The sequence below is a fragment of the Balaenoptera acutorostrata genome, chromosome 7 (assembly GCF_949987535.1).
Source record: "Balaenoptera acutorostrata chromosome 7, mBalAcu1.1, whole genome shotgun sequence".
Taxonomy (NCBI): Eukaryota; Metazoa; Chordata; class Mammalia; order Artiodactyla; family Balaenopteridae; genus Balaenoptera; species Balaenoptera acutorostrata.
This window is the reverse complement of record NC_080070.1, coordinates 107,931,354-107,947,794: the sequence shown is the minus strand read 5'-3', so window position 1 is coordinate 107,947,794 and position 16,441 is coordinate 107,931,354. Positions and strand designations below refer to the sequence as shown.

Here is a 16,441-nt window from a genome sequence, read left to right as displayed (position 1 = left end):
CATCCCAGCTTCCCCTTCCCCCTCCCCATGTCCTCAAGTCCATTCTCCACGTCTGTGTCTTTATTCCTGACCTGCTTCTCGTTCATCAGAACCAGTTTTTTTTTTAGATTCCATATATATGCGTTAGCATACAGTATTTGTTTTTCTCTTTCTGACTTACTTCATCCTGTATGACAGACTCTAGGTCCGTCCACCTCACTACAAATAACTCAGTTTCATTTCTTTTTACATCCCATAAGTTTTGGTATGTTGTTTTTCCATTTTCTTTTGTCTCAAGGTATTTTTTGATTTCTTAAATTATGCATTTTGATAAGAACAGTGCTGGAGAGAGTATCACAGCCACGAGGTAAAACCATTAGGGAGTGAGGTTGGGGGTGTCATGTTGATGACCACAACAGGAGAATTAGGGATGGTGTGGTCTGATAATGTGAGATTGAAAGCTGGACTCTTAGGGAGCAGGTGTGACGGTAGTTTGGAAGTGGCAATGAGAAATAAGAGCATCTCTCTTGCCTCCAGCCTAATGGGGGGAGAGTGTGAGAATAAAGACAGCGGACTGAAGAGGGCTGCAGGGAGAGCCAGGTTTCAGTTGGCAGTGGCTTTCAACCCTGGTTGCACATTTAAGTCACCAGGGAGGACTCGTAAACATACCATTTCCTGGGTCCCAGCCCCTGGCGATTCTGACTCAGATAGTCTGAGGTGGAGCTCAGGCTTAGGTAATTTTTTAAAACTCCCAGGTGATTGTATGTGCAGCCAGGGTTGTGTCCCAAGCAGGAATGTCTGAGAAGAGGTTGAGTAATTGGGGATGATAGAGGTGTTTCTGAGGGCATTAGGGAAAGGATTCTGGAGTTCGAGAGGGGTAGGACTTCTTTTCAGAGTTTATTGGCCTTTTGAGTTTCTGTGAATTGCCTGTTCTTACCTATTACTCTTTGTTTCTATTGCTGAATGTTTGATTTTTGTTTTGGTTTGAGCTTGTTATTGAAGTATTTCATGAATACTGATAAAAGTACGCACCTGCACACATTGTCTAATGAGCACCCAAATCAGGAAACAGAACGTTACTAGCCATCCAGAAGCCACACTTGTTCCCCCACCATTCCAGTCACTGTGCCCTCTGCTAGGGAAGATGTGATTTTTAAAGATCAGATCTTGGGCTTCCCTGGTGGTGCAGTGGTTAAGAATCCGCCTGCCAATGCAGGGGCCATGGGTTCCATCCCTGGTCCGGGAAGATCCCACATGCCACAGAGCAACGAAGCCTGTGCGCCACAACTACTGAGCCTGAGCTCTAGAGCCCGCAAGCTACAACTACTGAGCCCGCATGCCACAGCTAATGAAGCCTGCGTGCCTAGAGCCTGTGCTCCGCAACAAGAGAAGCCACGACAATGGGAAGCTCGCGCACCGCAATGAAGAGTAGCCCCCGCTCGCCGCAACTAGAGAGAGCCCACGTGCAGCAACAAAGACCCAACGCAGCCAAAAATAAATAAATTACAAAAAAAAAATCAGATCTTATGCTGCCTGCCTTGAACAACAAGATTTCATATCAAAGTGTACTTGCCTTAGGTTATATGTTGAACCAAAATGATACATGATACATAGAAAATGGCTTGAAAATCCAGGATAACACTTCTGCATCTGAAAACTGGCCTCCTGGCAGTGTATTGTACTTGGAGACCCATAAGAGACCATGGTCTTTTCTGCCTTCTCTCTCATCAGCTCTCTCCCCCCTGTCTGACTGGAAATGAGCTCTTTTGGCAAGTGGAAACGTGCTCTAGGTGACGAGGGCCTCACCCAGTTATCCAGGGCAGTTCGGGTCTTCCGTACCTGCCTGACTGTGGTTCTGAGTCTAGGGTTAGGGCTTGCAAAACAGCCCTAAGTCAGGCTTGAGTCAGGGAAGAGCTCTGAGGAATGACCACCATGGTTTTTCTTAACTGTGACGTATGTCTCATAAATGTAAATTGCCAGGTTCTGCTTTTTGGCAGCTGTTGATTTCCAGTATTTTGACCACTGCTGTTAAAAAAAAAAAAAAATTATAAAAGCTGGAGTTTTGATCTGTAGAATGAGCCACACAGTGAACTTAATTTTTCATTTCTTGACGGAAAGCCGGGAAGGAGAAGCTGGTAGGGCATTATGATGAAGCCTTTTTATTACTATCAGGAGCAGGAAATACCAGTTTCTTTTATTTTAGCTATACCTTTAGCATCTGTTGAAAAATAAAGATTGAAAATAACATCATAAATATTAAAGACCACTGGGAAAAAATGGTAAGGACAAAAATACTGCTTGCTTGCTTTCAACTAGTCACCTTGTACCACATTCTCTAAAATTCTTTGAAGTTTAGAGGAGTACAATATCAGAATATTGTTATAATTAATGTACCAATAACTTACTAATATTAAATTTCTTGAGTGAAATATTTTCATTCTCCTGGAAGTTTCCTTATACTGTACTGTTACAATAGTGACAAAGCTCAGGTGCTCTGTGACATTGTATGACAGTGAGTAAAGACAGCTTAGGATGTTGAATGGCCATATAGAAAGTCTTCCTACCTTTGTCCTAGGAAAGCCTTTGACCTTAAAACAAGGTATTTGAGTAGAAAGATCAGTGGTTGCCAGGGGTAGGCAGGGAGGGAGGGATGAATGGGCAAAATCAAGAGGACTTTTAGGGCAGTGACACTGTTTTGTATGATACTGTAATGGTGGATACATGTTGTTATACATTTGTCAAAACCCATAGAATGTTAACGCCAAGAGTGAACCCTGATACAAACTATGGACTTTGGATGATGACGATGTGTCACTGTAGGTTTATTGATTGTAATCAGTGTCCCACTCTGGTTCAGGATGTTGATAGTGGGGAAGGCTGTGTGTATGGGGGCAGGGGATACATGGGAACTCTGTGTACTTCCCGCCCAACTTTCCTGTGAACCTAAAACTGCTCTAGAAATAAAGTTTACTATTAAACAAAAAAGTAATTTACAGGCTCTTTTGATGGCATGTTGCAATATTTAACAAAACTTTCTAATGTAAAATTATTCCCTTATCCATCATAAGACGTTCATTTGACAGTGTACGCCTGCTTCTTAATATTTGCCCTCAGTAAATGTGAAAAATAGCTGTTATCCTCTCAAATACTAGAACCTTGTTATTTTACAGGTGAGCAAACCTAGGCCTTTAGAGAATATGGGGACTGGGGCTTAGGTTTCCAAATGTTTAATTCATTGTCACCAGAACCACAACTTTCCTCCCATGATCCCTCTGTAAATACTGTAGTCCTAATTCCAGCTATGATGTCCTTAAACTGTTGGCTCCACATAGTTTTCTTTTACACATTCACCATTTAGAACAGGCAGTCATTTACAAAACCTGTAGCTCTCTTCTTACTGTATAAATTACCCAGACAGATTTATTTCTGAATTCCCAAAGCCTACCTTACTAATATTTATATAAGTGTTAATTGAGGCCAAAAAGTGGATATCTGGATTATTATTTTAGAGGAGATATTCCTTTACTTTTAGGTTGACTGTAATTCTTTATACTTTTCTGTATTCCTCTGGTACATTTGTGTAGGATGTTAATGATTATAATCAGTTCTTTCTGGCAAAAAGCCTAGGTATTGTTTCTGGAGATTGAGTTATATTGAATACCTGAGAATTGCTACAATCAGTAAGTATTCACATATCATGGGCAATATTCTTGTGTAATAAGGATGACTACGTAGTATATTTCAATACTTTATCTTTTTAAAATTAGTATTCTGAAATCATGTAGACTGGGCATTTGATTAATTTTTTTGTTTTTAGGGTTGTGTTCTAGGTGTTTATTAATATGTTAGTTACCAGTTTCATAACTCATAATTTGTCTTGAATGACACTTCCTGCTTCCTAGGAACTGGTTCCTCCACCGTTCCCAATCCTTCCTCCCCAACACCAAAGATTGGTTAACCTAAGATTTTCTTTCTTTTCCTAATGGTATAATATTATCATTTTATATATTTTAATTATTAGAATCATCAAAATATGTCATCCGTTGGCTTTTTAAATTTACATGGAGTAGTCAAAAATTTAAGAAATAATGCTATAGAGAGTCAGATTTTCCCACATACTTAGTGTTTTCAAGGTATCATTTATTTGGCTTCAAAATAAAAAAGTCTGCTATTCTCCATTCCCATGGGAAGATGAAATGCTAAGCCCTGGTTTTAAATTTAAGGAGAGTAAACTTGTGGTCTCTTTTTTTCCTTTCTCCCCTATTACATTACATCATAGCACTTTGACTTGGAAGAGACTTTAGAAGATAATTTAAAATCAACTTTTTCATTTTACAGAAGAGGAAAGTAGGACACAGCAGTTAAGTGACTTGCCTAAGTAAGATCTTGCAGTTAGCACCACATCTTGGACTCAAACCCTGACCCTCCCCTAACCCCCCACCCCCCCTTTTTTTGTGTCTTTGTGCTTCTTAGTGGCACTAAGTTTCCCAGCCGCTCTATTCTGAGCCAGTCCAGTCTGCAGTACTGTTGATGCTTTCTTGGAGCCTTGTCCACACCTCTTCCTGAAGATCTGCAGAATCACAGACTTGGAATCACAATGGCTACCTGTATTTCCCCGAATCTGTGCTGTTTCCCCTCTTTAAACAACGTGGCTTTATTCATGGAAATCAGTAGAGAAGTCCCTATGGAAAGCTGCTGGCAGCACTGTGGTAGGCAGAATAATGTGGTCGCCATCCCCCCACCCCTGGCAGTATGTTCACATTCAAACCTTGGAACCTCTGAATATGGTAGGTTACATGGTAAAGGGGAGTTAAGATTGCTATTCAGCTGACCTTAAAATATGTAGATTATCCTGGATTAATTTGGTGATCCCACTGTAATCACGGGTTCCTAAAAGTGGAAGAGGGAATTGGAAGAGAGAACCAGAGATGGCAGTGTGAGAAGGGCTAGGCCTGCTGTTGCTAGCTTTGAAGTTGGAGGGAGGGGCCACAGTCAAGGAAAGAGGACGACCTCTACAAGATGGAAAAGGCAAAGAAACAAATTCTTCCATATAGCCCCCCGAAAAGATGTATCCTACTGACACCCTGATCTTAGCCCATTGAGATCCGTGTTGGACTTCTGATTAACAGAACTGTAAGATAATAAATTTGTGTTATTTTAGGCCACTAAGTTTGTGGTAATTTGTTACAATAGCCATAGAAAACGAGTGCAAGCATTTATACCGCTCCTCAGAAAAAGTCACCCACTTGGCTTTCCCGCTTCCCTCATCACCTGATTATTTCATTGGCTGCCTTGATTTCCCTTATGAATCCTGGCTCCATGTTTCTCACCTAGATCCTAGCGTAAAACAACCCACTGTAAGACTGTCTACTCTCACTGAGCTCTGACTATCCTTAAGACACACCTCCTCAGTATTTGCTCACTGGCTTTAAAAACCACAATCCATGTTAAGAGGCTACGTAAAATTTTGAAACTATTCTGTTGTTGTCTGCTACTTTCCAGGAATTCAAGCTCAGGCTGATCCAGTAGTGCTAACCGCCCTGCCCTAACCCTTAAGAAATTTTTTTTTGTCACTTTGTAATGCTTATCAGGGAAATTACCTATATGGCAAAAAATGCAGTTGCTCATAGCTTCCTATTTATGAAAGAGACTGAGTGAAATGTATATCTTGCTTCTACTTTACAGAGGAGGAAAATGCTGGGCCATTGCCTGGTTACCTATTTTATTGGGCTGACTTGCTCAGCAGGCTAAAGTGCATGTTTGATAACCCTGCTTGCCAAGATGTAGCCAACACATCTATTAGCTCCTGCAAATGATGTAATCCTTGACTTGATACAGCACCAAGTTTTTTCTCATTGCACAATGACTGTTGTAGAGTTAATTGGTATTGGGGGCTTGATTTTGCAGAAGCCTCAGTGGGTCAGTGTGATATGAATTAGGACAACTGACTCACCCAGCCTTTTCAAATTAATGTTATTCTCCATGTGGCTGGGAGGCTTGAATTCACCCAAAGTGTCTGTCTCCTCAGCACATTCTATGTTAGGGCTGCCAGAAAGGCAGAATCCGTAATTCTGACTTTCTGCATTTGTTCACTCCCTGGCAGCAAAATTTTTTATTGACGCAAAATTTCTTGACACACTGTGAAGTGAGGACCTTTCTGGGCCCTCCTTCCTGCACTATCCAGTAATTTCCCAGGTATAGGGAAGAGGATATTTTATATTTTTGTAGACCTTAGGAACATTAGTGTCATTGACCAACTAATTCTTGCAGATGGTATATCATTGAGTCTTGCTTTTTTTCTTTTATCTATTATGATAATCTCTGCCTTTTAAGCATAGTGTTTAGACAGTTTACATTTATTTTCAGTATGATCAAGTTTAAATCTGCCATCTTGCTCTCCGTTTTCTACGTGTCTCATCTTTGTTCCTCTTTCATGTTTTTCTGCTTTCTTTTGGATTAATAGTGTATTTTTTTGTGATTCCATTTTATCTCCATTATTGGCTGATTAGCTATACCTTTTGTTTTATTATTTTTAGTAGTTACTCTAGGGTTTATATGTCTAACTTTATTAATTTACCTTTACGTAATATACCATTTCACACAAGAATCTTACAACAATATACTTCCATTCTGCACTCTCATCTTGTGCTATTTTTATCATATATTTTATTTCTGCATGTTATAAACCCACATACTTTATTATTATTAAGTTTGCTTTAAACAGCCAATTTGTTTCCAGCCTTATTGAGGTATAATTGACAAAACTGTCATATTTAAAGTGTACAACATGATGATTTTATATTTGTATAGATTGTGAGAGTATTTCCACAATCAGGTTAGCACAACCATTACCTCACTTTTTGTGTGTGTGTGTGTGTGTGTGTGTGTGTGACAACCCTTAAGATCGACTCTTTTAGCAAATTTCAGTTATATAATACCAGAATATAGTCACCATACTGTACATTGTGCTGTGTTTGCTGTAGTCATGCTGTACATAGATCCTCAGGATTTATTCACCTAACAACTAAATGTTTGTACCCTTTGACCAACCTCTCCCCATTTCCCCATCCCACCCCAGCCCCTGGCAACCACCCTTCTACTCAGTTTCTGTGTGTTCAGTTTCCTTTTAAGAGTCTCCATATTGGTGAGATCAGGCAGTATATTTGTTTCTCTGTCTGGCTTATCTCACTTAGCATAATGTCCTCCAGGTTCGTCCACGTTGTTGCAAATGATAGGATTTCCTTGTTTTTTTATGGCTCAATAACATTCCATTGTATTTACATCTCTTTAAACAGAGTTTTATTTGCATACAGAGCGTTGACCACATCCCTTCACTGAAAGTGTGGGGCAGGGGGGATATGCATGGGGGGCCTGCCACCGGGTGGGAGTATGTGTGAGTGAGGTGCACAGATGGGGGAAGTGCAGGGGAGGCTTCCCCAGCAGCTCAGGGGTGGCCTTCCTGATGCTGTCCTCGAAATGGCTAGTAGGATCCATGTCCCTTTGACACATTCCTGGCTCTGGCAGCTGTTCTCTCAGCCCCTCCCTGACCCTCGGTTGTTCAGCTCACCTCAGTGCCCTGGATGGGGCAGGAAAGAAGTGGGCCCCTTTGGCAGCACCCTGTACAGCTGGGAGAGCTGGGCACTCACTCACATGCTCTCACTTTCCCTGGTGGGAGAAATTGCTGGCGAGAGGCACTGAGCCGTACCACCTTGGGGAGGGGGTAATATGTTCCTTTTACCTTCTTCACTGCATCTGATATCTGCTGTTTTTGCTCCCGTAGTGTGCTGGAACTTCTCTGCTGGACTCTGCAGTTGCACAAAAGCACCCTTCTTGGTAGGTGATTGTCCTAATCATTGGTCTTTGGGGAAAAGACAGTAGAAAACGCCTATTCTGCCATCTTGCCAACGTCACTTCAATTAACCTTTAAAAAGATTAAAAATGAGACAAAAATGTCCTTAACAATTAGCCATGTATTTTACATTGTAGGCCTCTATTACTTTTTGTAGTTACAAATTTCCATTTGATATTTTCCTTCTGCTGGAAGAACTTTAATATTTCTAGTGAGACAAGTCAGAGAAAGACAAATACTGTATGATATCACTTATATGAAGAATCTAGAAAAGACAAACTCATAAAAACAGTGAAATGGTGGTTACCAGAGGATGGAAGGTAGGGGTGATAGGACAGATGTTGTTTAAGAGGACAAACTTGCACCAAGTAGTAAATAAGTCCTACTTATTTATAATTTAGAGAATTAATGCACAGTACAGAGAATATAGATAATATTGTATTATAATCATCAAACTTGCTAAGAGACAACTTAATTATTCCAACCACTAAAAAGAAATGATAATTATGTAATGTGATGGAGGTGCTGATTATTGCTACAAAGGCAATCGTATTCCAAATATGAATATTAAATCAACATGTTGTACACCTTAAATTTACACAATGTTATATGTCAAATATATTTCAATTAAAAAAATTTCTCATAGTGCAAGTCTGCTTTCAGTGAATTCTATCAGCTTTTGTCTGCAAAAGTATTTATTTTGCCTTCATTTGTGGAAAATATTTGTGTTGAGTATAGAATTCCATGTTGATAATTTTTTGATTCTGCCCACTGAGAAGTGTTTTTTGAGGTACAGATGATTTCCTGCTCTGTGAAGACCCTCATCTCTGACCACTGAACCCCAGCAAGATTCTCCACAATCACACAGACACCAGATTGCAGTCAGTCTCTCTATCTTTCCCTAGGGGCCTTAATACGTTTGCATGGAAGAGCAGAGTTCCTCCTTTGCCAGGGTGGCTTGTATGAGCCTGAAGGAGAAGTGATGGTGCCTCCCACTCACATAACTCTTCCCACGCTTTTCTTTAGTTTCTGTGACCAAATGGAATAGCTGATTTCCACCTGGCTCAGGGAGATCAGTTAGGATGTTATAGTTCAGGCAGAGATGACGATAAGGTGAATTACAACCATGCTGATAGGGTTGACTTAGCTAAATAATGGTGATGAGCTGAGAGGACTGGATGTTGGGAGTAAGAGAGAAGAATCCTGGAGGCTGTGACTGTGCTCATCCTGGCAAACATTTCCTTCTTCCTTTGTATAACAGAACCCTAATTTTCAGTTGGTTATATTGTTGCCCAATGAAAAGATTGCATTTTCAAGTCTTTTTGTAGCTAGATGTGACCTATCACTAAATTCCGCCTAGTGAGATGAAAGTGGAAGTGCTGTGTGGAGCTTCTAGAAAGTGTTATTAAAAGGATTGAGCCCTGCTTTCCCTCTTTCCTACTGGCTGTTATGGGCCTGCGATAGCAGGCACTCAAGCAGCCATCTTGCACCTTGAAGGGGAGGGCACATGTTGAGACTGGCACTTCATCAAGAGGGAAAGGGCCCGGCGCTGTGGACTAGAATACACTGGCCTGACTACATCTGGGCGTCTTTTTTTGTGAGAATACAATTACTTTCTGTCTTGTGTAAGCTGATGGCTTTGTCTGATTGATTGTTTTTGCTCACGTTGTATGTGGTTGAACTTAATCCTGACTAATGAAAGCAGGGTGACAGAAGAGGCCCAGGTTTCGATCCTGGATGACTGAACAAGGAGTGATGCATTTGGTAAAGAACAAACAGGTTAGGGGCTTCTGAAGGTAGACAGTCCTATAAAACAATTAGGCACTAACATGAATAAATCTCTGCGATTAAATTATTTTTTAAAACATGAAAACAGTCAAGCTGTGTTTGAATCTTTTTCTTCTTTTGCTTTTTTAGACAGGAACATTGATCTCATACGTTAATCATGTTAGGAATTTGATGACTTAGTCTTACATCATAGTGGAGTTCTGAAGTATTAAGGCTCCGTCTGCCTCATTTTCCTGTTAATGGAGGTGCAGGTCTTAATCACATTCTTGAATTAGAAAGACTTTTAGGTATCCTCAAAAGATTAATTGAAATAAAACATGGAAGAATGCATGATCTGTTGGAACTATTTATGAAGTGCTATTTTTCTCTTTGGATTAGGTCTTTACCCTCAGTCACTAACTGTTAAAGAACCTTTATCACATGTTTGACATTTCATGTCAAAATTGTTGTTGAGCACACCTAGGGAAAATTAAATTCAATTTACATTTTTGGCTTTATTATCACAAAACTTTGAAATGACAGTAATTTGGGAGTGTAGATTTCACTTTGCTTTTTTATCCTTCAAGCTGTTCACAGAATTTTTAGGATGCAAGTATATTTTTAATCTATTTTCTCCCTCTGACTTTTCTCTCTCAGGACAAAGATGATGGATTTGTGGTGGTAGTTTTAAGCTTGAAGCCATCAGGGAAGCATTTAAAATGTCTTTAGGCAAGCTTATCTTCCCTGTCTTCTTGTCTGGTAGTTAGTGTTGAAAGCTGAGTGTCTCTTTGCCTTTCTCTTCTCTATGTGCTGGCAAACAAGTTGGAATTTAAATGACCTGTGGAATCCTTCAAGGCAATGATGTATGTGGGAAAAGGAAACTTTCAGGCAGATTCTGAGCTAGAACTGATGTAATGCATCCCAGAGAAGCAGTGGTCGGAACTCAGGTAGCTTTGAGCAGGTAACATAATAGCAGAGGATACTTACCAGAAACAAGCAGGTATAAAAGAAGAAAAGAAATGGAAACAGTAAGACCATTGATAACAAAATACAGTAGGGAGTAGGATGTAGGGCCTCTCTGGAAATCTTTAGAGGTCAAAGGCTCTAAAAGCCGAGACTGCTTCATTTTTCTTTTGATCTAACAGTCATTACAAAATAATAACAATGTTCAGGTCACTATCAACATCGAAAGTCACCTATATTATATCAATTTTTTTTTATACCTGTTTTATAGCATAGGGCAGTGTCATACAAAAGGCCGCCTTCTCCCAAACTGTGCATTTCATTGAAAACAAAGGCAGGCATACTTGGAACTGAATTGACAGCTTTGTGGCTGTAAAGATAAATATAGCATTTTTCAGGTAGTGAATTCATGAATAATCAATGAACCAGCAAAGGACAAAAGTGACATATGGCGGCCTGGTGTGGATTCAGTGTGATTGTCACATTCCCCTCCCCACCTTTTGCCCTTCTCTAATTTATTGAAAGAAACAAAGCCAGCCTCACTAGCCAGAACACAGTACCTCTGGAAAAATCCATGTAGACAAAGTGTTAACAGGGGAGTTTATTCATTAAATGTCTCCTCTGCTGTTTGGTTGTTTTAATAGTCCAGCTCAAGTTGTCTGTGTCAATTGAAATTTTATGCAAAATGAAAATTTGACTTGACTTCTTTAAAGTTAAATTGGTAAAGCAGTTTTTTTTTTTTAAATTACTGCTACACCAGTATTTCCAAATAAGTAACACTTAACCAGTTATGCTAATTTTGCCAGAATGTTTCTCTGTAAATAAACCACGAGTGCATTGTAGCTGACTGTGTTTTCATGCCTTCACCTAGTGTGTAAACCACGAGAGAGGGAAGGCATTCTTGGTTTTTCCCTTTGTATCAACCAACACTTTATTGAAGACAATGATTTTATTATTTTTAACAAAAAACCCCCCACCAGATTTAATGAAATTCCTTGGTAACACCAAGGTTTTTCAGAATAGTATTCTGAGGGACTGTTAATGGGGAGGTATTTGTCTACAACCCAAATAATAACTGTACCACTTTAGAACATCATTCTTCCTCTGTGGCTAATGAAGGGTGGGTTTTTAGTCCAGTGAGTCAGTTTGTACCTTTTGTTTGCTTGGCTTTGTGCCAGGGATCTGATCCTGAAAGATTTAACATTGGAGAGTCTCTAAATAGCCTGATTCTCCAGTCTCTCAATTGTGCTTTAGTTTATCTAAAACCCTTGAAATTGGCAGTGGAATCAGTGGTAAGCTTTGATTATATCACATATATATGAAATAAAGTGATATAAAAAAATTACTTGTTTTGAATGGCTCCTCTAACTCCTCTACACCCTAAAAAAGGTTCTGGAAACTTGCTCTTAGACTTATAGATTCCCATCTGAATATGAACTATTTGTTGATTTATTTGTAAATAATGTGGATCTTGTGGCAGTTTTAAATGCGACCTCAGAAGTCAAGGTCTGATTTGGGTTAAGTCTGTAATATTTGACCTCAGATGACCAGATGATGGTGCACAGACCAAAAGTCAAGTCTATGAGAGTAGGATATCCATGGGACATCCCTTGCCATCTTTCAGAAACAGTTAAATTGATTTTTATGATGGAATTGGCCACCACTGGGAACTGTCATGGTGGAGAGATTATAAGAGACTCTTCGTTTTTCTTGGTGGTGTAGAGAATCCTCTGTTTTCACTGATGGATTCCAGAGGGGGGATGAACATGAAGGGAATATAGCCTAAAGAAGCCTCTTCAGAACTCACCCTCCCCTTGGTCCCTTTGCCCATTCTAGATTCCAAATGGCATTGCATGCTACACAAAAACTTTTGGACTAGGTCAAGAGCTTGGTTGTTAAGCACTATATAGAGTGCCACTTTTTGAGCTCGCAGTTGGGTATGGTAGTTAAGAACATGCACTGTGGATCTCTGCAATACAGTGGTGGTATGTTGTATTTCCCAAAGATGGCTGCACTTCCAGCCCCCTGCTCTTTATAGGCTGTGACCTTGACACTCCTCTGTTGAGAGGAGGGGTCTCTATCCTCTCCTCTTGAATCTGCACAGACTTGTGATTTGCCTATGACTAATGGAATGTGGCATAAGTGCTGAGCGATGGCTGAGGCTAGATTGGAAACGGCAATTTAGCCGCCACCTTGTTTTCGGGGGCACTTGCACTTGGATCTCTGTGCTGCCATGCAAGATGTCCTGCTATGCTGAAGCTTCCATGCTGTGAAGAAAGCCCAGGACACAAGAGAGGCCATATGTAGGTGCTCTAGTTGACAGCTCCAGATGAGATTCGAGATGACAGTAGCATCAACAGTCATACACGCAAGTGAAAATTTCCCCGGATGACTCCCACCCCCAGCCATTGAGACATCCCTAGTTGTTGAGTCTTCTTAGTTGTAGCCTCAGACATGGTACGTTACCTTTGTGCCCTGTCCAAATTCTTGACCTACAGATTTCATGTATGATAAAATCGTTTTTCAAGCCACTACATTTGTTGTAATTTGTGATGTAGCAGTAGTAACTGGAATGAAAAGCTGGGCAAATTATTTGACTTTTGTGTCCCTTTTGTTTCCTATCTTGAAACTGCTGATGGTAATAATAGCATTCCTTCAGAGAAATGAGTTAATTATGTAAAGCATTTAGTAAAGTACCTGGCACACAGTAAGGGTTCATTAAATGTTAGCTGTTAATTAAGGGAAGTCCATTAGACACCAAGTGTTTGGGGGAGCATTGTCAAATAAGAAATAGTGAGCTCAGCTTGACTTTATTAATGAAATGTTCATCGTGATATGTAAAAAGGAAAAAGAATGAAGCTTTTCCCGAATTTGAATTTTTTCCCCACATTTGAGGGGATGAGGCTCTGGTAATTGTTCTCAGGAATATCAGCAGGTATGGTCAGGACATGTCCTCACAATAACCCTAGCTTTCCCTACTCGCCTATTGAGAGCTATCGGCTGTGAATTAAATTAAGTGCTGTTTATATCATTGCCTTTGAGCACCTTCTGGAATAACAAATTCTGTGTGTTTACTGGGTAGAGTGATTAGAGTAGAACTTTAAAAAATCATCCTAAAATGATTATTTTCAGACTTTTAAGTGATATGGAGAAGAAATCAGTGTCTACATCACCACGTATAAAATCATTGTCATAGGTCTTTAAAAATGTATACGGTCGGTATAAGTCTTGATCTTCATCTTCCTGTTGTGAAAGAATTCTAGTTATTTCACTCTTTCTGTATTAGTCAATACCTGTCACCATATTTTAGTTGACTATATGTTCAAACACAGAGATTAAAATATCAGTTTTTTTGTTTTAAAAAATGTACTTATTTAAAAATGTTGACTTTAGGCTAGCTATGTGTGATATGCTTTCTTCCACCTTCCCGTTAAACTACTCAGATAGTCCCATAACAGCACCACAGAGTTAAGTAGCAATCAACCGTTTCTTAGTTTTAGAGGCATTTCCACTAACTACTTACTACACTGAGGTTGGAGTAGACTGAGAAAGCCTTAGTGGTGTATTTATGCTTTGACTTCTAACACAGGAGAATAAAATTAGATGAGGAGGAGAAGTTAGAAAGAGGCTTTGATCTATTCCCATTGTTCACTCACACTTCCAAGATGAAGGTTACCATGAATGACTGTTGGAAGCCTGTTTCCTTCATGTTTTGTATTTCATGACATATTACAAGCCAGTTAACTTGACTAGAGATTCCTCTATCTCCCCCAACTCTCAACTCCTCCAAACTACCTTCAGCAGCATTCTTTGTGCATCCATTCATAGACTAACACTTCCAATATGTAGTATGGAAGAGAATGAAAGGAAACTTAGGATATTGCTTTCCAGGGATGCGATGCAGCTGTAGAAGTGGCGTTAAGAGGAAACCTGCAAGAGTTGTGCTCTTAGGGTTTTAGATTAGCATTTATTTTTTTTTGTTAAAAGACAAACTGCAGCATGTTCCTGATGTTATAGTAACAAAATTCTCATAATATGAGAGAATCATAGAAGATCCTAGATCAGTCCAGCATAGTTGTACTGTCTGCCGAGTATTATAAATGGAGCCATGGCCTGTGTACATCAGCCTGTACACACAAAACCTGACCAAATTCAAGATGTGAGCAAAATTTCACCATCCAATGGATAGTGGCGGGAATCAAGGGTGATCTGTATACTCTGCCATTTAAACATTGTACATTTTCTTTTAGCAAAGATAATAATCTTTATGGAAATTATGAAAGAAATCTGTAGCGTAGAAGAAGGGAACCATTACCCAAAGATGATGAGGGAAGGCTTAAGAATCATTCTGTATGATTTATTATGGTATACAGAAGATATTTGTGGAAATGTAAGATTTTATTCTTAGCAAGAGAGCAAAAAGTATGACCTCTATGAAAGCAAAACAAAAAGTCATAAGAAAAAATCAGAATGAGATTTTAAGAGGAGCTGAAATGATTTTAAGAGGAGCTAAAAATAAAACAAACAAAAAACCTGAAAATGCAATAGCGGGATAAAAATCTGCAATGGCAATTGTAAAGAGCAGAGCTGATACTGTGGGAAATGGAATCAATCCTATATTGAGTATTTGAGATTGTCCAGAATAAGGAGAAAATGATGACAGGGAAGTGAAGTGACGAGGGTAAAGATGACAGATACTGAGGACAGAGAGAGGAGAATAAGGTATTTCTAAGGGAGAGATCAAAATAAATGTAACAAAAGCGAAAAGTAAAAGTAGAAGAAAACTTTCTTGAGGTAACAAGGTTCTGAATCTGCAGGTCCAAAGTGTAGGCTTCATTGTGTTCTGGGTAAAATTAATCAAAATAAATCCCCACCTGCCTGAATTCTGGTAACACTTATAATTTTTAAAGAAAAGAATTCATAGATTAAAAAATAAATAGGTTACTCTAATGGTACAGTGGTCAGTCTTAACTTCACTGCAGATTTCTTTTTATTTATCCTGTAATGGATTCATTGGGCTTCTTAAAGCTATGATTTGGTGATTTCATTAGTTCTGGAAAAATCTTAGCCATTTTCTCACCCGCCATTCTCTTGTTCTTCAATTTCTTCAGTTTCTTTTGAAACTCCAATTAAATATATATTGGACTTTCTCATATATTCTTCACATTTCTTACCCTCTGTCATGCATTCATCATCTTTTTGTCTCTCTGTCTTGAATTCTGTATGGTTGCTTCCAGTGATGTGCTGTTAAACTGGTTCTCCAGGGGGAAAAAAAGCCCTGATTTGTAGCAGTTGTTGATTTCCATAGTGTAAATATTCGCAAGGGCAGTTTCAGGCAACCAACATGACTTCACTGAGGCGGAGTTAGAAGGAGCTGCATATAATTGGCTTTCACAGGCTGGTTCGGGCCAGCTCCAGCATACCTCTAGGCTTTTCTCCTGTCTTCCCATTTACTAAATATCTTTTAAGTTGCATCTAATCTGCTTTTAAACCTCTCTATTCAGTTCTTAATTGGGGTTATTTTATTTTTAATTCTTGACTTCCTTTTTTTTTTTTTTCCTTTTTCAAACTGTGTCACTGTGTATAGTTTTCACTTCTCTGCTAAAAACTCCAACTTGTCTTTTGTTTATCCTATCACAGAAAACACAATTATTTTTTTGTCTGCATCTGATATTTCCAATTTCTGAAGTTATTTCCTGACCCCTTTTTCCTGTCTGTCGTTTCTGCTTATTCTTATTCCTGTTTAGTTTCCTGTGTATTCCATTATCCTTGACTAAGCCCTCGATACTACATTTGAAAAATAATTTAAGACTATTTTTAGGCCCACAGGGTAGGTACTTAGAAAATTTGCATTTGCTTCTGTCAGACACTTTGGGAGCATTC

General features: G+C 39.3%; 1 protein-coding gene across 6 annotated transcripts in view; it reads left to right on the top strand.

The window, feature by feature from the left end:
- Window positions 1-16,441, top strand: part of LOC103007417 (cytochrome c oxidase assembly factor 1 homolog) — a 94,127-nt gene that overhangs the window by 37,687 nt on the left and 39,999 nt on the right. For 5 of the 6 annotated variants that reach the window (XM_057550513.1, XM_007187719.2, XM_007187720.3 and 2 more), the window contains one exon: window positions 7,760-7,812. The exons of the other annotated variant lie outside the window; for it this stretch is intronic. In XM_057550513.1, the coding sequence (XP_057406496.1) occupies window positions 7,760-7,812 (53 nt within the window). The remainder of the gene's footprint in view (window positions 1-7,759; window positions 7,813-16,441) is intronic. 6 annotated transcript variants of the gene reach the window in all.